Source organism: Bombus huntii, chromosome 16 (assembly GCF_024542735.1).
Source record: "Bombus huntii isolate Logan2020A chromosome 16, iyBomHunt1.1, whole genome shotgun sequence".
Classification (NCBI taxonomy): Eukaryota; Metazoa; Arthropoda; class Insecta; order Hymenoptera; family Apidae; genus Bombus; species Bombus huntii.
In genome coordinates this window covers 86,361-112,541 of record NC_066253.1, presented here as the reverse complement: position 1 = coordinate 112,541, position 26,181 = coordinate 86,361, and the positions used below count along the sequence as shown (strand labels likewise).

Genomic DNA, 26,181 nt, shown 5'->3' with positions numbered 1-26,181 from the left:
ACACGTGGCTACACGTGTGTACGTACGTGATCCTAAACCGTCGACAACCTTTTGCGGATTGAAAGAGTTTCTCTCGCTGCTCGCCGTTTCTATCTTCTCTTAATGGAGCTGCGTAACGTTCGAGATAAATTGCTGCCGCGGAAAACTCTTTCCCTCGTGCAAACTATTTATTCTGAACACCGGCATGGAAACTGGTTTTTTAATGGAACAGAGGAACGAGGAGGAAAGAAAGGCGGACAGAAGACCACGAGGGAGGAGGACAGCCAAGAACGAAGAAACATTCGACCCTAACTACCCGCCAACGATCGCTCGCCCGCTTTTTAGCTTTAATCGCTGCCAGACGCAACGATATTCGCGTTCGAGTTTACATCTGTACGACTCGGTTCGGTTCGGTTCGCCGCGGAAATCCTGTAAATTACGCCCGGAAACGTATTCAGCTACGTTGAAATTTCTCTCTCTCTCTCTCTCTCTCTCGAAAAAAAAAGATGGAAAAGTCACGCGAACCGAGTAAAAACCAGAAAGACTGTTTCGCCCGATAGGATACCGCGCCACCGCCGCCACTGTCGCTGCCGCCGCCGCCGCTGCCGCCGCCGCCGCCGCCGCCGCCGCCGCCGCCACTGCCACCGCCGCTCCGTCGACGCCGCTGTTGAGCTAATTTATAATCCCTTGATTAATACCCTGGTTTTATTCGCCCACGCTACGTTGACTATACGCGCCGGAAGGTTGTATTTGCGAGAACGGGTAATCACCGTTCGAACGTCCGTTCGAACGCTGCCGGATCGAGCGAACGCACAAAGCTCGTCACCGGTCGATTTCTATGGGAGTGGCAACCTATCGGAGCGTAAAAAATATTTCCTCGCAAAAATGCCGCTATTCAGAGGCGACGGGACTATGCACAACCACCGATACCGATGCATTTGTAACGCTTTCGCGAAATTCGCTTTTTCACCAAAGTAAAACCGCTAGGAGACTAGAACTAGACGTTGCTCGCTCGTCCCACAGATATTCTCTGTACCGAACGGTCACGACACGACCTCCCATGTTCCACGGCTGAGTATCGTTACGTTATCGCGTTTTACCTTCTTTTCTTTCTTACTTACACTACTTACGTTTTCGCGAGACTTTTCCCACCGAGACAAGACCAAACACGATATAATTGATAATAAGATAAAAAAATGAAACTAACATAACGTCATTAGATAAGAAAATATTTTGCTAGTTATATGATCGTGTTTTTGGTCTCGCTTTAGTTAAAAAAATCTCAGAATCGCGTTGGCGAAAGATTTATTTCACAGAAATTAAAATAGAAAGTTTTCGTGATCGCGCTGCTATCGTCTCACCGATATGGTTCCTTTTGTCAAGCCGACTGTCCCATCTCTTACTCTTTCTCTTTCTCTTTCTCTTTCACTCGCCTTTCGAGCCTTCTCTACGTTCGACGAAATAGCGCCGCTTATCCATCTTACAAGGGGGATATCTGTCTTACGACGGCAAGCAAAACCGTCAAATCTCGAACGTGTCGGATGTGCGTTGCATGCTTCAAGTCGATGGTAAAACAACCCCAAAAGGATTTGTCTGCATGGCCGTTTGTTCTTGAGAAACTAATACATCTTTTCTATGTCTATACATGTTCTTTATACAAATTCTTTTAACGTTTACATTATGCCTTTTTTAATATTAAATTCTTTACTCTGGTAAATTCTTCGTTATTTTTATTCGTCATAGTGGCGCTGCGTGTCTTTACAATTTTCTATTATTTGTGTTACTTGTATTATTTGTATAATACAAATACGGATGGAAATCGCGACAAAGACGTTTAAAAGGCATAAGAAATTGTCGCAGCAACAACAGAAATTCTCGATCGATTTCTCGGAAACCGAAAGATCTACGCAAGAGCAAAAATTCTTTCAGGGTTGATTTACTATCAACCTATAGCGTCGAACGCGCATATCGGGACATTGTAGTAATGAAAAAGTAGCGGGAAATTCGATGGGTGCTAATTTACGTTCGATCGGCGGACTTTCGAAGGTCGGTCGATCTCCTCGATTCGAGTAATTCGAGCAATTTCTCGTCGAATGGCTTCGCCATCGATACGACGCGATTCGGACAAGGTATTAATTTTTCCATGAAACAGGAAAAGCATTCTTGCAACAAGTACTAAGGTTACAACACCGCGGTGCCGAGTTCTTTTTAATCAAGCTTCGCGGAATTGTGTGCACGCGCGCGTGCACTGCGCGCCGTTTGTAATTATTGGATCCGGCTGTAGTCGATATTTCATCTTTCTCTAATGGAAAGCGGGAAGGAAGGAAGGAAGGAAGGAAGGAAGGAAGGAAGGAGGGAAGGAAGGAAGGAAGGAAGGAAGAAAGGAAGGAAGGAAGGAAGGAAGGAAGGAAGGAAGGAAGGAAGGAAGGAAGGAAGGAGGGAAGGAAGGAAGGAAGGAAGGAAGAAAGGAAGGAAGGAAGGAAGGAAGGAAGGAAGGAAGGAAGGAAGGAAGGAAGGAAGGAAGGAAGGAAGGAAGGAAGGAAGGAAGGAAGGAAGGAAGGAAAGAAGGAAGGAAGGAAGGAAGGAAGGAAGGAAGGAAGGAAGGAAGGAAGGAAGGAAGGAAGGAAGGAAGGAAGGAAGGAAGGAAGGAAGGAAGGAAGGAAAGAAGGAAGGAAGGAAGGAAGGAAGGAAGGAAGGAAGGAAGGAAGGAAGGAAGGAAGGAGGGAGGGAGAGAAGGAAGAAGGGAAGGAAGAAAAGAGAACAGGAGGAAGAGAAGGAAAAAAAGAAGGGCAGGTACAGGAAAGGAAAGGAAAGGAAAGGAAAGGAAACGAAACGAAAGGTCCAGCAATGGAACAGCGATGGATACGATATAGGGATGATTCATAAATGCGCGCCAGCACTTCGGGGTGTAAATCTGCACCGAAAAAGACATAAAAAGATCACTTTCTCCTCTATGTACAACTGTCGTACGGCTCTAGTTTCCGGGATATTCGCAAAAAAACTGTCGGCGGCAGCGTGTCCGATCCCGTCCATACATAAGTATGTGTGTATATTTATGACACAGTCGCAAACAGTTGCTTGCCGCCTGCCAATCTGTTTACAATAGTTTACATCCATCGGCCATCCATCTCTTTATTTTCATATCATACTTGCCGAATCCAAATAAACAGCCTCTGCGGAAACCTCGTTCGCAACTAGCTACGCGTCTGTTGCAACTCGCGACTCGACGCAAACTGAATATTATGTGCGTATATAATCCGCATCTTCGCTTCTTTTTCATCGAAGTCGTCGTTATCTTTATAATCGATTTGTTATTATATTACGTAAGCGTTCGATTACGAGCGTCTCGCGATACGATATTCGTTTTTAATTAATTATAATAATAAAATAAAATATATATAAAAAAATAAAAAAAATACTAAACACAAACTAATAAGCAGAATTCGTTCGTTATTCTTCGTACGAGGTTTTTTTGCATACAACGTTATAAGATTGCAGTTGCTTGTAACGGTAGATTTACTGGCTGAATTAATAACATGTCTGCGTTGCGTTCTTCACCACGAGCTTCGTCAACGTACTGCTAATTGACCGCCCTCGTACATCAATGTACCCTTTGTCCCCAGCGCGCTGCGCACGACCTTTTTCCTCGACAAAATTACGAAACGCTATTGGCGTGACTGTGATTTTTGCAAAGAACCGTGCCCGTTTTGTTCGCCACTGTTTCCTTTCCCCTCTACGCTGCCCGCTTCCCATTTGCTCGCACTGATACGGTTGATGAGAGCAGCTGCGTGAACATATCGGCCCGCAGCCGTCCAACCAAATGAAACAGTACTCCTCTACCCCTGCAACCTAGATAACGTTGGCGCTGTGCTGCACGCGTACGTGAAACTTGGCATCTGCCTCTCGCAGACCATTCTGCCAAAGACGAGATCAGTCGCCGTGAAAGGAATTATCGCTCGGGTCACTACGTATTTTTACGCTCGAGATAAGCGCCAGCTTATCACCGCTTTTCAACGTCGCGCCTATTCTACCACTATTTTCCACGTACCCCTACTGTGCACAAGTATCTCGACAACAAGTATTCGGTGCAATCACGCAGCTCGATCGAAACCTTTATATCTTCATCGTATTTTCAGCCGTACGATGGAAGAACGTTTCTCCGTTGTGAACTCTTTGCTTCTTGCTATAAGCAGTAAGGGCGAATTCGACATTTCGCGACAAACTTTCCATTTCAGCAACTAGTTTCCTTTCCGTTCCAGTGTAGAAGCGAGCTTTTATCGAGAAAGAACTTTCAACGTTTACAGTCTGCCCTTTCCTGGCTCTACTCAAACTCAAGCCGAAACGAGCAGTGTCATATCGCGTCGATCATGTTCCATGTTTGTCTCTAATAAACGGTCGCTTAATTTATACCGATTCATCTATCGTCTTTGTATTTCTTTAATATTTCTTCTCGATACCTGTCAACTGAGATAAGATGAAAGGATTGGCGAAAATCGAATCACCGTACAAAGTATATTTACGTTCAAAGTATATTTTACATATTTGCACGGGGTCGGTCGGTCTCGAAAATACTGGCGTAACTTTGATCTTTACGTTCCGTACGTGTGAAATAAAATACAGATAAAAGAAAATGTTTTGCAGTATGTCCAAGTATAGTATATACATGGATGCGAGGAAGCAAAAAAACGTTTGACTTAAAACAGACCGTCGTTTCAATATCGAGAGAAACGTTGTAAAAACGTGAATCTTTGCGTTTCAAAGATACTCCGCTTTCTTCCGTCTACTTTGTAAACTGACGTAAAAAGAAAAAAGAAAAAAAAAAAAAAGAGAGAAGAAAATTAAAATGGCAATGGATGCTGTATTTTATTCCTCTGTTAGACCAACTCGTTATCGTCTCTCTTTGTTAGCGTTTACTGTTCTCTCCTCGATTCCTCCAATCGACTAATTCTTAATTAATCCAAATCTATCGTCCAGTTCGTTCCATAAATAAATCGTCCTGGGGACAGAAAAAGGGACGCAATGCCTATCGCGGTTTCGCGGAGACAGCCAAAAAGATTGTTATTGTCGGATACGAGATCACACACATCGAGGTTCGGCGGCGGCTACTTTCTTAAATACGTCGAGCATCCTGTCGCTGTCACGCTGTCGATAGCGTCGCGCCTGCCGGCAGCTCAGGGTAGATCGGTTTTCGGAAGAATCGCAACAGGCTACATAGCGTGCTCGTCGACTCCGAACGAGGAAGAGATTTTTCTCACAACATCCGCATCCGACGTCCTACCATCGAACGTAAAGCAACGCGACGTCACGGTTCGTCTGCGCTGAAGCAACAACGAGCAGCTTTTGTCGCTTCTGGTCGCTGCGTGTTCCACAAGCGTTTCCAAGAAACAACTGCTTTTACGAATATTTTGTCCACGCTGCAACAACACGCGGCGATTTTTTCAACAAACACGAGATCAACGACAAAAGGTTGCTGGTTGTTGGTTCGGTGGAGACGAGTCCTAACGCTCTATTTACGCGCTTATCCATATTGCAGGTTGCACGGCGCGTTTTAATTTGTGCTCGCGTACGCGTGTCCGCAAGGGTTGCGCGTCGTTTCTCGATAGGGAAAACGTCGGTAGAAGAACCAACTATGCGTTACGCGGCCTTTCATCTCACTCCTCCTCTCATCTTCCATTCCTCTAAAAGATTGCTGCTGCATCCTGTTTACATCGAAATTTCTTTCAGACGGAACACGCCTAATACGCGGCATTTCCAACAACACGGAGATTGGAATTTGATCGAACGTGCTTGAACACGACTAATTTCGCACTGGAAAAAGAAATTCGGCAGCAAAAGCTAGCAAACCGAATCCAAAAATGTACGCGTTGCACTCGCGTACGAAGGTTTACACGCCCGTTGCCTCGTCGACAGTTGGCCGTGTGGTTGTAAAGAAATCAATAGCCAAGGAGTCTTAGAAAGTATATAGAAATTAAAGAAATCGACAGCTGCCGCTTTTGCGGCCAATAAAGTTAAAAGGTCTTCGAGGCAACGGCAGTTACGTTTAAAGGTAGGAGCCAGGCAACTGCCAGTCGAATAGAACGATGCTGACTTTTTCACCCATCTTATCCTTATTACCCTGCCTGTACGCTCTTTTGTCTCTCTTTCGTTTTCTCTTGCTCGACCACTGTCGCGAATATCGAAGAGACAACAGACGAAACAGCAGCGAATCGTCGGCCTTTACAATTACACCGTATCCGTACAAACCTCTTTTCGCCAGCTGTTAAAGTATGCGAATTAAAGTATGCGAATAAAGTATGTTTTAAATGCGAAAATAAGGTAAACTGTTGGTTGTGTGGCGTTCCGCCTGGATTGGAAAATGCGCGGAGCGCGAGGCATGTTCGATGCAAGAGGCGGAAGGAGACAAATATACAAATATACAAATATACAAATATACAAATATACAAATATACAATCAGAAAGAACGGGGAGAGGCGCAACGAAGGGGGCAGAGTTGCGCTTTGAACCGCTCCTGCCCACTAAATTTATCCTCTCGTTCGTGTTTACTCGCGACTATTTATTTTCGACATTTATGGAATATCCGGCATGGAATAGACGGCAGCTCGACCAAAAAAGCCGCTTAAACGTGTGGAAATACGGGGAAGAATCCGTGGCGTTATCTGCTTGCTTTTAATTAGCAATTAAATCGAAGCGACTCGAAGAGCTGAAAAATTCCCAAGCCGGAACGACCGATAACGGAGAAAGAAAGAAAGTAAAAAACGAGCGACGTGCCTCGTATGCGCGCACGCGCGTCTCAGCGTTTCCGCGTTTCCGCGTTTTCGCGTTTCCGCGTTTTCGCGTTTCCGCGTTTCAGCGTTTCAGCGTTTCAGCGTTTCAACGGCCGGGCGCGGCGGCCAAAAAAAGTATCCATGGGATCTCGAGGAGATTAGTTAACGAGATTACTCGTGACTGTCAGCGCTCTGTAAGCAAGTTCTGAATAGAGGGTACGGCGGCTCGTGCCGCGGATGATCTACTACGCAGTCAGCCAGCCATGTCAACGATCTACATTCAGCTCGACCCGCCGCGCAAGTAGGGCTGCAATGTCTGCGAAACGGTAATGCAACGACAAACCACCTAGGATTTGCCCTCGGTACATCCTAACAAAGCTGTAGCCACCGGCCACGCCACTACCTCAGCAAGCAGCAAGGAAAAAGATCGGTGCAAAATTTACGTCGCTGTTTGGCGCTGTTCTTGTTGTTCGGGGTAATTTCGTTGTACGTATCGCGGTTACAATCTCTAGCTCCCAGCGACGCTACATCGGAATTGCCGCTTCAAACGAAATACGGTAAACTGTCGATAAGTGGCGGAAAACCTGGCCTCGAGCCAGACGCTTAACGGCCAGGCAAATCAAGTACATATACTTAGATATGAAAAGGACAGAGCGAGCGAAGGGAAGTCTAATCGGCTTGATCGAAAGAAACATACCCATAAGACAATCCTAAAGCGAGCACGAAACTCGTTCGTTTTCACTTTCTATCCTTTCTATCTGCCTTTTCCAATTCAAACCGATAAAAACAAAATGAATATCTTAAAACGGTGGTTGGAAGTTTAGCGCCGCCGCCACAGAGATAACGTTGTAAAAGTGTTACGGCCTGAAATCAACGGAGAAATTTGCTCGTTTGCCAAAGACGAACAAAGTTCGAATTGCCGTTAGAAGACGCGCCGTTACACAACAGGTTACGATATTCGAATGCCGAACGGCCTGCACCTTTCCATAATCCTTAGGGGGATAGACACGATGATTAATCACGCTCGAGTGATTCGGTTTCCCCTTCGTGCGCTCCCTCTTCGTGTATCGCAGAATCGCGTTGCTCGCAGCTGTCTTTTCTCGGCCAGCATCCACGGATGAAGGTTTATGCGCATTCGTTTCAGATTTCAAACGCTTTGCCACTTCGAACATCGGTAAAGCGTAGGAATTCTAAAACAAATACCACGCTTTTCGTCCGTCGTTGGTCGTGCGCGCCTTTCCTTGTCCTGCGTGTTTCTCGCAGTTCTCCTCTCGGCTTCCTCCATTCAATCACCTTCGATCGATCAACCACTTTCTCTCTACAACCACCTTCTCTTTTATATTCTCTTATAGGTCCGTCGCCGTCGTTGTCCTCTCCTTTTCCTCTCGTTTTCCTCTCGCAACATCCACCGCGACTCCCCTAACGAGTCGCTCCAACCAAGAAAATTGTGGCCAGTCTCGGCGAAGCTTGGGCCAAACTTTCGTCAAACGACACAAAAAAACACAATAATAAAGATACTCTGCGTCGAACTCGTTCCAAGCATTTGTGAAACGTTAAACGAACCAATGGCCCGTAATGCAATTTGCCGATAACGGTCGTTAATATCGTAGGAAAGTTTGCCGCGCTCGGCCGGCCGGTCGCTCGCGAGCGCCAAACTTTCTTTGCATTTACAGGAGAAAATTGCTCGCGGTAATGATCGATATTATTAACCCGGTGGTCGTTAGATACTCGCTTTCCTTCGAACCGTCATCGAACATCGATCTTTGCAGGTTCCGTTTGAAAGGTCCGCAGCCCCGGAACATTCGTTCGAATAGGCAGCAGCAGCCAACTTTCGTTGCTTCGAATTCTTTTCACGACGTAGGAGTATGGAGTGCGGGCAAGCCCGAGTATTTATTGGCTTCCATCCCATTGCTTAAGTCGGTTGGCATTCGGTCAAGAGTGATTCGAGTGCTCGGAAAACATTATTCCACCTGCTTTCACCCTATTATTCTTCCCTAGCAACGACGTCGAGAGAACCGAAAAATCTCTGTGCGTATGCGATTCTATTTTCCATCGACTCGCGTAAAGACATATGCTTCGTTGGCGCGTGCGGTTCGCACATTCGGTTCGAATTAATTCGGTTCGGAGGGTAAAGACCAACGAGCGAGAAAAGTGCGTGCCAACTCGAACGATCACGGCGTCAGTAATTAACTTGGCGTGAAATTAAAATGCTTTGATAATCTTTGCCGATTACCTATATGCTTCCTTCGATAACTTCGACGAATCTCGTAACCTACATTTTCAAATTGCTTTCGGATTTCACTCGGATTACACACTATTACACACTATGTAGTCATAGTCGTACACTTTATGCTTCGACAACAATTTCGGAGGAAAAACGAGCCTCGGTTCTCAGAGCCGTTTACGCTTTGCAGCTAAACGATACGGCCGAAGAAGCGCGACACGGATCTTCCATTCATCGAACAACCATTATCGATAGTTGCGAACACGAAACTTCCTCCGCCAAGTAACTTTGCTCCGTTTCCGAATGTCAGTGGAGATGCGGCGACCGCGTTGCACACGGAGGGAAAATTATTTCTAATTGGTTCCTAATAATCGAGGCACGCTTCCGCTCGAGAGAAGAGGGGATCCGAAGAGAGTCGTCTACTTCGAATTCCATTTTCTCTATTCTTTTATCTCGCAAACTTTCCAGCCGGCAGAACTTGATTTAATCCCTTAATCCTCTGATCCGTCCATCACGTTTAAGCCGCCTTAGCCGGGCCCGGTTTTTTTCTTTCGCGCATCGGAAGAATAATTTCAACGGTAACGCGAGCTTCAAACGAATAAACATTAATCTGGTCCCTGAGCATACCGGGGCGGAATTACGACGATCACGAGAACGGGGACTCGTAAGCGCGAGTAAAAAGTCCACCAGGAGGTCCTCCAGGTTTCTCCATCGTTTTCCCCAAAAGACCCGATTTCTCGTAGAACGGCACTTTGCGCTACGACATTTCTATCCTTTTATCCTTTTGAACGCGACGCAAGGCAGCGACGCAAGGCGACGGCGATATACGATAGAGCGTCGACGAATCTTGACACCTCGGGACGGGAACGGAAAACGCGTTTCTACCGAACCAGATACTTTTCACCGACAGCGTATATACTTTTTAGAGATGGCAAAAGTATTTAAACAGGCAATCGTATAATAACCACTTTAACACATTTTATACGCGCTTCGAGTAAAGTTTCCTTGCCACTGCTATGTACGTGTATTTCCGCGTTAGATGCAAATTTTTAGCGATATAATCGTGCCAATTGCGCCTCGTTATAGTACCAACGAAATATCAAAATGTCTTGCGTACGGACATTCTCGCGAACCACAGCATTTTTAACGCTATGCGAGATAAAGTAGATAAAGTCGAAAGAAACGTGGTTCGAAGCCAAAGTGAAAAAGGCCAAAGTTTGGCAAAGGCTGGCATAAGGAAAACACGCTTTTAATTTGAAACTTTGGATTCGCCGCAAACATTCGTTGCCTCGAAACAGTGGAAATTGCAACATTGTTCGTAGCTACGTTAACGCACGGTATTTTACCAACTTGCTGGCGGAATTTAATTTAAGGTGGTTAATGGCTGCGTCAAAGGGACGGAAATTTGGAAAAATTCCGTTTGCAGAGGCGACCGAGCTAACGGTTAGATGCGTATCATCCTATCGCGTACGGTTTCATCTCGTACAGGTTCATGGTACATCCCAAGTTCATCGTACAAATCGGATCAGGGGAATCTATATAGATTCTATAGCTGGACGTTAAATCGCGACGTTAAAATCGAGAATAACAAAGTCGCGTTGGAAGCTTGCTTTTCGAAGAAATTCAGTTTGAAAATTTGCCAAGCATACGTAGATTTGCTTGATTCTCGGCTAGGCAAGAGTATAGATGACATCGATAATTGTAAAAGCTGTTTATTTCATTATATCAAGTACCGCTGAAATTTCAAACTGTTTTCGATTCGAGTTCTATCTTCTGGCCAAAAAACAGGCCTTGGACCACAAAATTTGATTACTCTTTTTCAAGTTATTTTCACACGTTCCAATCGTCCAATCCTGGTCCAGCGGACGATCGATCGTATTTACGTAGGTGCAAATTTTGAAACTCCGTGTTCTCAACGACGCAATTTCGTTATACTGGGTCTCTCTTTCTAGTATAGAATCTGCTCGACCCCGTACGTACCACAAGTGAAATTACAGACAAGCCTGGACAATGGTTTACGCGTAGCACGGACACCGGTAACAGTAGCTGCATCGGTTCTTTCGCTCCGACGACGCACAGGTTCTCTCTTGATTCGCACGAGTCGTTCCGTTCGCTTGCTCGTACGTGCTTCAATCGCTGTCTGCATATCCTTAATAACGAACATCTTCGATACGACGTTCAATTAGGAACCAGCGTTACCTTGTTAGCCGATGCAAACTCATTAATTTCAGTAGGGCAGATCGGAACTTTAGCCGTGGCCTCTTTGAGAAATCTTCAAGCTCATTAAATGCTCGGGCATGTGCGCCATTGTGCGCCATAGTGCGCCATTGTGCGCCCGACATTTTTCTCTCTTCTTGTCCCCTTTCGAACTTTTCAAGTAATTATTTTACGCCGATCGAGTTTGCCGCGGCTACTCGAGAAAACTTTTGCACAGTTCCCTCCGATCCTCGCCCTCTCCCCTAGTTAGTTATCAGCTTCGTCGACCAGTGACAGATGTCCGCCGTTCATTGTCAAAGTATTTTCGTTTATCGGAGAAACAAGGGAGATTCGACTGTTCGCGTCGCATCTCGGCCGCGCCGAGGCTGCGTTCGCGACATTGGTTACGCGCGGCATTCCGAGCGCAACGAGTTTTCCGAAAGATTAGACTTGGCCGAAGATCAGTCCGGCTATCGGTCGATAAGATGCCGTGGTTCCCTTTTCAACGGGAATTCGTTTGAAGACAGAAACTTGGCCCTTTGAAGGTTTCAAAAGGTGGCAACGCCACTTTCGTCACGGGGGTTAATTAATGCCCGTGAAGCAAGTCCAAAGGAAGATGGGGGGGGGGGGGGGGAGGGGGGGCGAACACCGGATGAGAGGGCGTTCAAAGAAGACAAAGGTTCCTTTAAAAAATGTTAATCGAATTCGGTCTGCCAACACCGCTCCAACCTTGAACACGTTTCTCAGGAATTTCTTTAGAAACCTTGCTTGTTTCACAGATTTTCTGAATGCGTGCGAGAAAACGCTCGTCTTGTTCGGAAATGCGTGGTTCATGTCGTGATCGTGATCGTGATCGTGATCGTGATCGTGATCGTGATCGTGATCGTGATCGTGAGTTTACATACATTGTACACCCTCGTTCATAAGTATTAGGACGCTTGCAGAAAAATCAGGCCAACCTCAGACTATAAACGACTACGTAATAAATATATCATTCGATATATATATATTTAAGATTAGACGCTTTCTTCGTTTATATTCATCGTATGTTACCATCGCCGTTTTCACCACTCTTTTATACGTACATCAGTTTATCCATATTTCTACTGTTTTAGGTCAATTTTAAAGAAATAAAACAAACAAATGAAATAAAAATCCTTCTCCATTCGTTCATAGTCATACGTATAATAAATGCCATAAAATAGATTTTCTACCGAAAATTAGAAAAAAGAAATTGCCAACGATACGTACGATTTCCATGCGTTTAAGTTGCGTGCCCCGCTCCTCCGTATAAACAGTCGCGAAGAAATTTTCCGTCGCGTCGTCCGAGGCTGCGAAAAACGATAGCACCGATTGCATGTTTCAGAGAAAAACGCGGATTATGCGCGTGTGTCGCGGATTATCATCGTCCCCGTTTACCGTTCCTATGAATTATTTTCCATGGAAATTGTCTCGTTGTTATCGGTGTTGCTCGCTTATGTTGTTGTCGATCGATCGCGATCGACCGCGAAAAAGAAAGAGAGAAAAACAAGTTTGTTTTCTAAATACCAATCTCAAAGTTTCGTTACCCTGGAAACGGAAAGTATACAATCATTTTATACTTTTTCTTTATATTTAATTTTTTGTTTACTTATACAAATGTACAACAAGGATCGAGAGAACTTATTTACTCGCCAAATAGCGCGTTAGATATATGGCGAAGCGAGTTAACAGAGTTAATAAGATAGTTAATGGATTACAAGGAATGATACGAAACGTTGAAAACACGGCAACCTATTTTCACCTATAATTGCATAGCATCCGTTATTGTAAAGATGACGTCAATGGAGTTAACGACAGAGTTAACATTCGTTGTATGCGTGCACTGGTAGAAGAATTTGTAGAATCAAGGACTTTCTCAGAATCAAGAACAGAAGAGTACTTGTAATTTTACGTTACCTGCGTAAACGTTGCGACGTATTGTCGTTGTAACAGCTACACATATTTTATATGCCGTTTAGTAAACAAGTAAATTTTACTCGCCGCTGTTGCATATTTGTTAGCGCGCTTCGAGTTCAGATTTTTAGGAAAATACTTTTGTTTCCTACTTTTCACCGTTACGAAGTAAAGTTAGGCTAACGGTAAAGAGAAAATGTAATTAAATGCAAAATTGTTGGAAACTGGACCACCGGATGGGGTAACATCCGATCCGATCGATCTATCGATCGCGCAACTAGTCGATACTAACATACGTTAGATAATATACATTGTGTATATGATAACCTCTGCCTTTGCGCAGTCGGTTAAAGAAACAAAACGGTGTAACGTTGAAAATATAATCAATGTTTCGATCGGATTGCACCAAGCGTGCAAATACTTTGTGCACGATAAGGTGTATCGATCAACGACCAATGTCGACGTATATCAGGACATTAAGCGGAGTGACACGCACTGAACGAATTATTCGAATAATTTGTCGAATAATTCCTGGCGACCACGGTGGACGAATCGGTTGGCAAAAATCTTGTCAGTGGCGAAATAACGCGCGAATCGGCGTGCGCGCGTGCGAGGCTACACTCTGCAAAGAAAGACCGACGAGGGTGGTCGAAGGTAACGAGGAAATCGAGGGGAACATTGATTACGCGCGTTTCTCCGTGTCCGGCAAATTGGATTTTCTAATTTGCACGATCGATCGACGTCCCTAGCTGGATATGCATATCAGCGTACGCACGCAACAGCCGCTTTAAATATTCCGAAGCCATCGGCGCACGCGGCGGTAGCCAGCCAACGGTTTGAGAATCGATCATCGAATCCAGCCGGGTACGCTGGGACGCGCACCAGCACCTACGCCGACGCGACGGCATTTTAACTAAGAGGAACGAGCGCGTTCGCATCTTTTTCTTCGACTCTCCTTCCACGTTTCGCCTTCGCCAGCCCACTATGCAAATTCCCGATTAAAAATGATCGGGGCGAACGCTGAACGGAACGGTGCTAAACGGATGCATAATCGGCAGCTTAAGACCGATATGATTTTCATATCGATATATTGTTCCGGAAACGTAACAACAGCTGCGGAAACTGATAAACAGTGGAGGGAAAAACAAAGTCTAAAGCTATTATACGTAGTAATTATTTACCAAAATGGCCTGTTGCTCGTTCAAATTCTACACCACGGTATATGTATGTAGCACGTTGTACGATAAGAGGAAAGCATCGTTTTATCTTTGCAGTTGGAGCGCTGTCTAGGAGAAACGTTCGATTATCGATCGAACAGTTGCACGGATATGCAACGACGAGAGACGATGTTTCGTCGAACAGACGTGAAACAAGGCCGCGGGGAAGAATCGCGGAAGCAACTTCCTTGGTAGGTTATTAGGCGACCGGTTGGTTTAGTATCGACTCGAGGGCCGTGGCTAGAATATCAGCTGTCGCGCAATTCCGAGAGAGGAGGGCCGTGGAATCGAAGCAACGGAAGCAAAGAAGAAACGGGAACAGCGATCGGTAGCTGGAATCGATTTGTTGGGGGCGGGGGGGGGGGGGAGGGTACGAGTAACTCAGGGATGGAGTAACGTTATTTGCACGATTAGAGTCGTCGAGTCTCAGAGGGGGAGGGGGTAGATGTCGGTATAGAGAGAAAGAGAGAGAGAGAGAGAGAGAGAGAGAGAGAGTGAAAAGGGTGAGGTAGAGAGAAGGGTGAATTCTGAAATCCAGGCAGCTCGCGGAGGGTAAATGTGCTTATTCTGCTTGAAAGGGGCGACGCGTGGAAATAAATCTAACGGGGTCGAAGCGACGATAATATCTAGCATCCCCGAAGGCATCGCTCCATTAACCGATATCGTACAGGCTCGTTTCTTTCGCCTAGTATCCTCGGTAAAGTTATTCCTTTCGAAACGCGGAATCGCCGGCTAGTCAATTACAGGGACGACACCGTTTGTCTCCTCGGGCAACGAGAGTCGTTTCGATACAACACAGCGGAATTCTAGAACGTAGGCGGTAACGTTAAAGCTAGATATCCTACCTTTCGGACAGTATAACAACTATGGGGAGTCGTCGTCGTCGTCGTCGTCGTCGTCGTCGTCGAGAGTAAAATTTGTCGATGCAGTCGGTATTGAGAGAGTGTCAGAGAATTTCAAACATATTCATGTACAAAATCATCGGTCTCTGACATGAGAGTGCTGGTCCGAGTGAACTTTGGATCCAAGATCCAAAAATCCCAATATACATATAACGTAAACAGAGTACAAATCGAATCGAAGGAAATTCGTCGGATGTGGAGAGCCCCACGTACCGTACACGAGAGTCACTCTCCGAGAGCGGAAACGAGCTTTTTACGTATGCATTCTCGAGTGGACACGTAATTGAAGAGTACCGAGAGCAGCTATTGCAGCTCGAGCATCGTATCGCAAAGAACTTTCAAACGGACACGTATCCTTGATTAGGAGGTTGCCTTTTCCGCGTTCGTCTACGCCATTTCAGGAAAACTTATCGCGCGTCCACAGATAAAGAGCCACGGACAAACACGACCACCACGTGTATTTACGAACTTTCAGTCGGCCCGTTTCACGAGGTTATTCGTCCCGCGAGGATTGAAAAATCACGCGAAACGGACTGCAAGCTGTCGCCGCGGGTCGATTCGACGAATTAACGCTGATAATTCTACGAACGGTACGCCGTTCTAATTTGTAATTCTCAGTGACGAATGCATAGAAAATTGCACACCTCCCGGGGATATTGCGTCGTGATCTCCGCGCTTGATAAACCAGCGCGTGTGTGTGTGCATCGATGCCGAAAGCTGATGACCTTCGAAGAAAACAGCCTATCGTCTGGACTGGAACCAAAGCTTGGCAGCAGTTTATCGAGGCAAAGACGTAGACCGTTAATACGAATCGGCTCGTTTCCGCACGGCATCTATCGAACTCGGTGTGTATTTAATGGATTCGCGAACGTGGCTCGTTCGTCACGACGTTATCTCGATTCGACGGCTCGCGCGATGTACTCGATTTACAGCAGCGAGCGGAAACGCGTTTCGAGCGGTGACGCACGGGGACGCGCGCCCCGCGTATCAATGAAATCTGCAAAATTCGTTTCGGGCAGCAGCTTCGACACGAATTTACCATCATCATCGCTGATATATCGTCGCTAATATACTCGTAAGAGAAACTTTCTCTTATATATATATATATATATATATATATATATTCTCTTATATATATGCGTGCGCGCGCGCATATATATAGAAGTTACTAATACAAGTTGAAAAAAGCTGGAAACATTTTTGTTCGCTTAAATTTTCCTTAAAAAATGGCTCGAACGCAGGTCACACTGTCGAGAAGTAATAAAAGAAAGGAAAAAGAAAAAAGAAAAAGGAAAAAGGGAGAAGAGCAATATCGATACATGTCGATTAACGTCGTCATTGAACAGTTTCATTTAACAGTTTCATTTGCTCGTCATTCGATGTTATTGTTATAAAAGTCGGCGATAAACACCTTCGAAGCTAACACTAAAATTCGTAAAATTCAATCATCGCAACAGTGGTGAAATTGTGAAAGCACGCGTGTACCTGTATGTAAGTGTGCGATACACACTGCACGCTGCACACCGCGCACGTAAGTACGTGATAGCGTGGTAACAGTATCGAGAAGGGAAAAGGGGAGAGATACAGAGGACGGGTACAAAGGTGAAAACAGCGAGGGAAGCGTCTAGCGTGTTCTCGTCGGAAGAGAAGACCCTTCGTCCCCTTTTCCGGGCGAAAAATCGGCCAAAAGTTCATGTATTAAAAGTACCTGCAAGGCCAATAAATTAGAACTGGCGCTCTGCCATTTCAATCTCGCGGATCTTGCTCGAGACAAGAACGCTGAAAACTCTTCTACCAGGCATCATTTTGTCGGCGGCCGACTTGATTAATTGCTTCGCACGAATCGATCGATGACTTCCCACTCGGATATTTACGTCAGCTTTTCCCAAACACACAATCTACCGAGCACTTTTCACGTATGACAACTTACCGCCTGAAAACCGTTTGTAACTTTGTTACATGACCGAATTTGCGTCTTTTCTTCGATATCCTTCTCATCTATCTTTCGATATTCCTTCCGTCTATTTGACTGGGCAAGGCGTATATATATATATATATATATAGCCCTTGACAAGGTATATATATATATTTTTTTTTTCATACGTCCATTCAAATATATATTATATAATATAATAATAAGATAATAATCAAACAGGAAGGAAAAATCAGCCGACCAGCTATTTAGAGAAGAAACACGAAATCTTTGAGGAAATTTCGATCAAGCGTCGTCACCCGGCGATAACCGCGGCAGGCATACCTCATCGTACTTGACTTTCCTTCTTTTCTTCTTTTTTTTTTTTTTTTTTTTTCGATGGCGTGCAATCGCTAAGTTATCATACACGAGAAAGTGTCACTTATCCGTCCAAACGGTATTTATCAATCTGTAAATTGTCACGAGATCGTCACGAATATGCCACATTGAATGACAAGGAACAACTTAAACGTCGGAAAATCAATATCCTTTGTAGGGAGCATGGCCGTTCGGGAGGTTAACGCGCGCCTTGTATTCCAAGGAAATGTATTTTTTCTCTTCCTAGGGCAGCCCATTATTAAGCGAGTTATTAGGCAAAAGAGAGAACGGCAAGGCGACGACGCACAGAGCGGAAGAAAGAGCCTACGATAAAGGAAACTACGGTAGAGGCAAAGAGACGGAGGTATCCCCCTGTACAACACGGTTCTCCTACAACACCATTTCGCTCTAACAGAGCGTCCGAGAATTAGCGAAATGCTCGATTTCGATAAAGAAAACACCGTCGCGTTAATGGTTACCTAGCCGGTTATTTGGCAGTGACGAAAAAGGGAATCTATACGTAACATTAACGTACCGTGGCGAACAAGCAAAGTTTATAAAATAAGAAGAGTAGAAAGTAACACGATTTTACAAAGTGGCCTATAATTCAATAAACGCGATAAATATCTAGCTACCATATATACTTGCTACAGTATAGATGACTATTACCGATATGGTAACAAATTTTTAGTACAGCATTTACCAAGATTCCTAGCGTATCAGTTTTAAACGTCCCTTGAATTTCGCTGTATAACCGTTTCAGCCGTGAAAAGAAATAGTATGCTGTTGTTAACTTTCCTGCAACCTGACCACTAATTTTTCCACTAATTCTTCGTTTCGTACTTACAATGCGGCATTTCTTTCCTATACGCGGAGAGGATACACCTGTAGCGTACAGTACCGTACAGTACCGTACAGGTTACGAACAGACGTAATCGAGTCGGCAAGGTTCGCCCGCGTACAAAATATTCTACTTAGGTAAGGTATTCGAAATGGAGAAAAGAACGCTCGAAGGCGGCGAGCTTTGTCCCGGTTTTATTTCAGCCTTACGTGAATTGCGCACATATTAGATAAGTGTGGCTGTTGCACAACTGCCGCTCGGTTGCGTTCCGCTAAAATTGCTGCCCCGCGTCTCAAGTCTGCGTTTTCCACCGCGACCAACCTTCTCGCAAAGTGCCAAGGACGTTGTGGCAAGTGTTCGGGCCGCCGCGCTATTTCAAATTATACCCACTATCGCGTACTCTATTCTTATCTGTCAGCGTCCCTCTCTCATTCTTCGTTTCTTCGTTTCTCCGTTTCTCCGTTTCTTCGTTTCTTCCCAGCCCAGTTTTATCCGGTTGCCCAAATTGACTATGTAAATTTAACCCACACGTATACATATATCGATAGGTTACTGTACAAATATATTATATTTACCACCTTTAGCGCTTTCGAGAAAAAAACCCCTCTCAACCCTTTTAGCGTTTCATTCCATTTTGAAAGCGTACAGCCGTGAGTTTCAGCGATTATTTTTCAGCGATGACAAGTATACTCGACAGTGGCAGTAGCGCAGTCGAGTAAGCGCACTTGCCGTAGAATCGAAATTAAATTATGGCGGAATGACAAATTTTTCCAGTTGTATCATTTTTTTGGATAATTTCTATTTTTATCGTCTATCGTTCATCGTTTAAAGATTCGTTGATACTATTTGCAGGATTCAAGGTTCCACTAATTGGCAAACAAAATGCACAATCGATATTTGGAAGGAAAAAATTAGAAATTGAAAATTTGATTTATTTTTAGGAGAGAGATATCTAATACGTCGACTATCGTTCTAAAACGCGTTACAATTTCCAATATGTTTCTTGTTCCACTTAAATGTCTTACCTAGAGGTAAAGAAGCAGCAGTAAAAGCGATATCTTTTCTCTATGACGAGAATGCTCATCGTTGAAGACAAATTTGCCAACTTTTCGCGAGTATACCTGACGTAAACATCGTAAGAACTAAAAGTTCAATGATTTCTAATTAAATAGATACCTTTGCATCGCTCCACCTTAGAAACATAAAACGAGAAAGGTATCGGTCTATAACTTTATTTTCTACTAAATAGATCCGAAAGATCTACGTACGTAGACACATGTATCACTGGTCATAACAGTGCTATTTAATGAGGTGGAATTTAGTATGGTTCGAACTAATTAACCGCTACTTAAACTTCTAAATTCGTCACGGGAAATATGATTTTTATACGGCATAAAGAAACAGTCGACAACTATTTGTGGCACAGAAAAGTTCTAAAATGTGACGTACAATATCTGCGCGATAAACCGTATGAGATATCTCTTACGTCCTCTAGTTCTCGTGTCACGAATGATTCAAGAAAGTGTTCAAAGTGTCTGCCTCGTACCTCGACACACTTTACGGTTACTACGCTACGTACACGCTTTAGCATTGACTGCGTACACAGCTGTAGCGTGTCTTGACGTTATCCACAAGCTCGTGAATAACATCGATCGACATGACTCGGATAGAGTTTCAGACAATCGGTATTTTATACTCGCCAGAGTTCATTACTGTGCCAGCAACAGGAAAAGAAAAATTCTAATCGTCGCATAGATCGAATTATGCTTGATTTTCATTGCTGGGTATGCAGGCGACGTTAAGGCGTGCAGCGTGTGTCGAGACACGAGGCAAGCATTTTCAATATTTTCCTTAATCCACGACTCCAAGACGTGCATACGTATGTTCGCCTATGTTTACTTATTTTAACGTGTAAATTCGATCCTGTATTTCCCCCGTGGTTCCATGGTCGACAAAATTTCACGTAAACTGGGTATACGACATTTGCGTGCAGTAACCCAATGATATTTCGTTAGCCTTAACGTCGAGCTTCTCCGTTCGAGAACGGAATGCGGCAAATATCCTGTGACATAGTTTTCTTTACGCTTAATCGTGCTCGTGGCCTCTCGCTCGCGGTTTTCTACCCGCCCCTGGCTTCGGCTTTAGTTTCCAACCGAACCACCCCTCGACTAAATCGCCTAGGTAGAATGACAGTTTCGGAGAGTAGCTTGCCGCGGCTCGGTCTCCCCGATCGTCAGCAAATTGATATTGGATCCAGTTCCACGGAACTTTAACTCAAACGAAACTTGTAACACACGACGAACGAATCGACCTCGGGACGACGATGCAACGATGCGTATCGCGTAAGAGAAATACGTCCATGTATCATGGAAATAGCAGGCGATAGGGATCGCGGGAAAAAAAAAGGAAAAAGACTATATTAGGGCTGATCACGCGAACGACGCGTCGCGTCGCGTCGCGTCGCGTCACGTTGCGAGGAAGCGGCGATGGTCCGGCGATTCTCGCCCCGAGGACGCCCTCGAGTTCGTAGATTCGCTCGGTGTTTCACGATGATCGATACACGCTATTCCTCGATGAATCGTGATGAACGGTTAAGCTTTTTACTCCCGACGTTTTGGCCAGCTGTAAATCTGTTTTTCTAATGCTTGTTAATATCGCGAGAATTAATTGAAATTGAAAAAATGGGTCTCCAGCTCGTTATATTTACTTCTTTCGTTTCTTCCTCCCCGCCACCCCGCCACCCCCTTTTTTTTCTTCTCACACGTTTGATCGCCGCTGGAAATTAATATCGAGATTTCTCTGGGCGTCTTTCTTCCGTGACGAAATCTCGCGTAATTTCAATTTAATTAGAGAGAAAGCGCGAGTTTGTTCTCTCAACTTACGGAACAGTGTGTGTGCGCGTGCGTGCGTGCGTGCGTGTGTGTGTCTGTGTGTGTGCGCGCGAGCGTGTGAGTGTGTTTGATGGGAGAAGAGAGCGAGAGAGAGGGAGAGAAGTGGTTTGTAGCGAATCGCTTTTATCCGGGAGAACTGGCCCGTGGATCGATTTTAATTCGCGTTTTCGTTGATACGTTTAAATCGGGTCTCGCGGCACGTAGGTATGCGTGTCAGTGCACTCGTGACCCATCTCGTTCTTCGATGACGTCATTGCTCGCTGCGCTTAAACCTATGACGAATATGGCGCGTTAGGGAAACGGGAGTGGCTGGAAGGGTTCTTTTAACCGGCACTGGAACGGTGAAACGCGATCGGGAAAACGAGGAACAATGTCGCGGGGCAGCTCGGACGAATTTACACGGCTGTCGGCGATCGTTTGATCGGCCCACGACCATCCGATGCGATCAGTTCACCCACGAGAAATTAATTGCAATTTTTACGCTGGCTGGTTCCAAAGGACGCCGCGACGCGTAATCGAGTATTTCATGGCCAGCTGTTTCGAGTGGAGAAGTCGAGCCGTGCGCTACTCCCGTCTATTCCAATCAGATTTTCTTAAGAAGATCAGCTTGAAAAGTTACATCCGGTAATTAACGGCGGAACGAAGCGCTCTTCAAAGTCGGCCAAACAAATGGGATTCCGAAGGAAGTCGCGGATCAGCTAACGATTTGTTCGACTCCGAACAGATTACTGGAAATACCTGCATATTATGAGCTTTGTATAAAATCTGTATAAAATCGCTGAGGATGGCCTGGATGGCGGGAAAATGGCAAATTTGTAACCCTTCGGACATTTCAAATTCTAAGGAAGCGTCGTACTACGAGAGCCGAGGTATCGTAAAAGTAAAGTAACTTACGGCAAATGTGACATGCAAGTTGAATAAATTGTAGGCGAATGATCGTAATTTCGAAACGATATGTATGACTTACTTCTAAAACAAGACGTGTGGAACGTGTTTAACGTTTTTCGGGGCAGGTCGGCTATATCCACGTTTGTTACAACTTTCCTATGGCATTCGCTATAAATTTGCTACACTTGTGTACCATATTGGAATGTTATGTGCTCAAAGTGTTACGCTTTGACGCTTTGTCGCTATGCCGGTTTCTCGATTGGGGGAACACGAGCATCGTCATGCGTTCCTATATTTCTCCAACGGATCGCCATTCGTCATCGAATCGTCTGGTTTTTCGTGCTGCTGCCCCTTTTCCCTCGAGTCAGCTCGTGATAACGCGCGCGCGGTTCCACGGCAACGCGCGGAGCAGCGACAGCGACGGTCCACCCCGAAATCCATCCGGTGACGTTCGAACGATAACGCGATACACAGATAGGTAATTAATCACGTCGATTAATCGATCGAATCTCGATTCAGTCTGTATACGCAAATATGTGGATCGTCATATCGTGACATGTTTATGACGTTTAGCCAGCCGGTGACGCAAACTTCATTATACATAATAGCGCGACAGAACGTCGCCTGCCTCTCCGTGCAAAAATTAATCACGCTCGCGGTCATGCGCGGCCGCGACAGCGGTTTACTATTCCCAGTTTCCAGGCTGAGAAGGATCAAAGAAAGTCTTAATCGCCGGTAGCAGACGATATCACTTTTAGAAATAAAATAATACAACAACTGGGACACCGTCGCTCCAGTTGCTTCGTACATACTTGTACTCTGCTACTTGTCGAGAAAGAAAATCCAATTTGGCTAATTTCCACGTTTCTTCGAGAGACGCATTATTTGTCTAGCGCGGAGACAGCGTGCGCCGCTCGCGTCTAAGTATTTACACTCGTCGCGGTCTCGCGTGAACACGTCCATGCACCATCAGGGCAAATCGATACGAGATTACGCAGCGACTTATTAAGATTAACGTCTGCGTGCAAAACGTGCAACATAAGCGTGTGGTTTTACGCACAGTGGCGAATCGCGACATGCAAAGTGCGTAACACTAGTAACGTAACGCGATATTATGAATAATGCTGTTTCTGGATTCAACGCGGCGGAAATGCGCGACAATGGTTACGTATTACGCCCTGTCTATTCAAGATACGCTCTCTATTTTATCGCGAAATCGCTCCTTCGATCGCCCAACGAGATTTCTCTCCTTTCTACCTCCATTTTCTTATTCCGTTTCGTTTCGAACGTCGTCGAGCTCTTCGACGAAAGAAAGAAAGAAAGAAAGAAAGAAAGAAAGAAAGACAGAAAGAAAGAAAGAAAGACAGAAAGAAAGAAAGAAAGAAAGAAAGAAAGAAAGAAAAAAACGAAAAGGAAAAAAGCCGAGAAGGAAATGGAATAAAACGTAGAGACGCGAGATTTGCCGTGAAAATGTAGAGAGTTGGCCCGAGGAGAACAGCCAACTCGACACTCGCGAAACGATATCGTCGTGTCATGCAACACGCGTTGGAGGGAAATGGTTCACTGGAGGCTCAACGCACGTTGTATATAGCGCTGCCTTTATCTTTGAGTGTCGGTAGACGGAAGAGGATGAGAAAGGATCCGGGAGGCCGGATAACAATCACCGAATATTCTCGACGGTCTGCAACAGGCAATCGTGTGTAACCGGAACACACGCCATGCCAGCCTGGCCAACGATTAACGACCGCGTCCGAGTAGAATTTACGAGAACGAGCAGAGGAAAGATCAGACGGAGAGACGAAAAGACGTGCGCGAACGAGGCAGCTAAAACTGGCACGTAACGACCAACGACCACGTATAAAATTACAGGATCGCGTGCCAACAAGCATACATCAGATAGAGAGGAAGCAAGGAAGGAAGGAAGGACGGAAGGAAGGAAGGAAGGAAGAGTGGCCCGGAGGTGAGAGACTTGGAATTCACTAGGACGCGGAGAAATCGCTGATCGAGCATGGCCATGCTGGCTACCCTCGCTAAACCCGAAGGAAATTCCCCCGTGAATGAGAAATTTCCCCTCGGAACGGTGGGAGTGTAGCGGCTCGGTCACTTTGTTCGATCGCGAGGACCACGAGAAACAATTAGTAGCGGTGAGCAAAGATGGAAATGGATAGACACTGATGGTAGACTGCAAATAGGCAGTACAGGCGAGCGATAGTAGGGGGAAATGGGCAGACAAACAGATAGGATAGGCAGGCAGGCAGGCAGGCAGGCAGGCAGGCAGGCACAAGCAAACAAGCGAGCAGGCAGATCTGCGGACAAATAGGCAGGCAGGCAGGCGTTACCTCGCTTGGACGTGCTGTCGGCGCTGCTAATAAATCCAGGTACGGCAATCACGAGAACAAAGAGTCCACAGTGTAGCCAAAACATGTTTACGTCTTAACAACATTGTTTAATTCCATTTTACATGACGCTCGTAAAACACTACGATGGCGGTGGTGCTCATGTCGCGCATAATCAGCGATACTACCTGGTCGCCAGTTGGATCATGAGTACACGACTGACTGACTGGGTTACGCGGTTCGGGTAGGAGCGTAGAAGCGAGCGAAAAGCGAGAACCGAGGGCTGTGAGTGGTATATAGGGGCGCACAACCAAAAAGGGAATAGAAAGGAGGGAGAGCGGATAAAGGAACGAAAGAGCAAATAAGCGAAAAACCGAGCGAAAGATTCCGGAGGGAACAACCGATACCGGGATCTAATTGGAAAGAACGAGAAGCAGATGCGAGAAACGCAGAGAAATCGGCCAAGGTAGAGAATAACGAGAAAGAAAGAAGGAATAAAGCGGTTAAGGACAGAGAAAGATGGAAAGAGAACCAAAGAATGTGAGATAGCGAGAGAGAGAAAGCGAGAGAGAGAGAGAGAGAGAGAGAGAGAGAGAGAGAGAGAGGAGAGAGAGAGAGAGAAAGAGAGAGTGAGAGAGAGAGAATGAGAGAGCGAGAGAGGCAGACGCAGAACGAAAGAGAGAATTTGTAGAGAGGAGAGGAAAGTAGAGAAGGCTTGCGGCGATAGGAGGACAAACCGGCACCGACGGTATAGAACGACGGGTCCTCCTAGAACATCGCGAATCTCCTGGTACACTGGACGACACGCGATAATGCACCACGCTAGCGCACTACTTCCGCGATCTGGTCCGTACGTCGAAGGATACCCCCTACTCGCGCGCGCCCAGAGAGAGTGAAGGTCCCGGTCTCGAATCACGCCTCGGCTGCCATCTTCTACCTACGCCGGGAGTCTGGAGTATGAAAATATTCTCTGCTGCCTCCTCCAACCCCTCGCGTCCCTCGCCTCCCCACCCAGCACCCCACCCCGGAGGAGCTTTCCATGTAACCCCTCTACAAGCTCTCGCCCCGTCTCCCACCCCTACTTTCTACACCCGCTTCGTTCACCCGCGCCGTACACCCGCGCAGAGCCACCATCAGCTTGGGACCACCTCTTATCGATTCCTGCGCCATTTCCCGTCATTCCTGTCAAATCAATAACGCGGTGGCGGCAGCGCCGGTGGTGCTGCTTCGCCGGTGGTGCTGCTTCGCCGGTGGTGCTGCCTCGCCGGTGGTGGTGCACCGATCCTAGTAGTGGTGGTGCTGGTGGTGGTGGTGGTGGTAGTGGTGGTGGTGGTGGTGGTGGTGATGGTGGCGGCAGCGGCGGCGGCGGCGGCGGCGGTGGCGGTGGCGGTGGCGGCGGTGGTGGCGATGGTGGTGGTGGCGATGGTGGTGGTGGCGATGGTGGTGGTGGCGATGGTGGTGGTGGCGGTGATGGTGGCGGCGGTGGTGGTGGCGGCGGCGGAGGAGCAGGTACCGGTGCCGGTGCCGGTGCCGCCGGTGCTGTGCCGGTAGCGGTGGCGGTGGCGGTGGCGGCGATGGCGGCGGTAGCGACCACCGCGGCGGCTCCTTCTTCGCCATGGATCAAGCACAGATACAGAGATGCGAAATCCCTAGCCAAGCGAACCACCATTTTCCACCGTTACGATCACGAACCACAGCCGTCCGAAAGATGGGACACT

The 26,181-nt window shown here is 46.1% G+C and overlaps 1 protein-coding gene across 20 annotated transcripts in view; it reads right to left on the bottom strand.

The window, feature by feature from the left end:
- Positions 1-25,373, bottom strand: part of LOC126874292 (disintegrin and metalloproteinase domain-containing protein 11) — a 73,396-nt gene extending 48,023 nt beyond the window's left edge. For 5 of the 20 annotated variants that reach the window (XM_050636142.1, XM_050636129.1, XM_050636138.1 and 2 more), the window contains exon 1: positions 24,467-25,361. In XM_050636142.1, the coding sequence (XP_050492099.1) occupies positions 24,467-24,551 (85 nt within the window). In that variant the 5' untranslated portion in view covers positions 24,552-25,361. Of the gene's footprint in view, positions 1-24,466 lie in introns of all 20 variants that reach the window. The other 15 variants (XM_050636132.1, XM_050636136.1, XM_050636130.1 and 12 more) reach the window with 8 other exon arrangements.
- Positions 25,374-26,181: the final 808 nt, after the last annotated feature.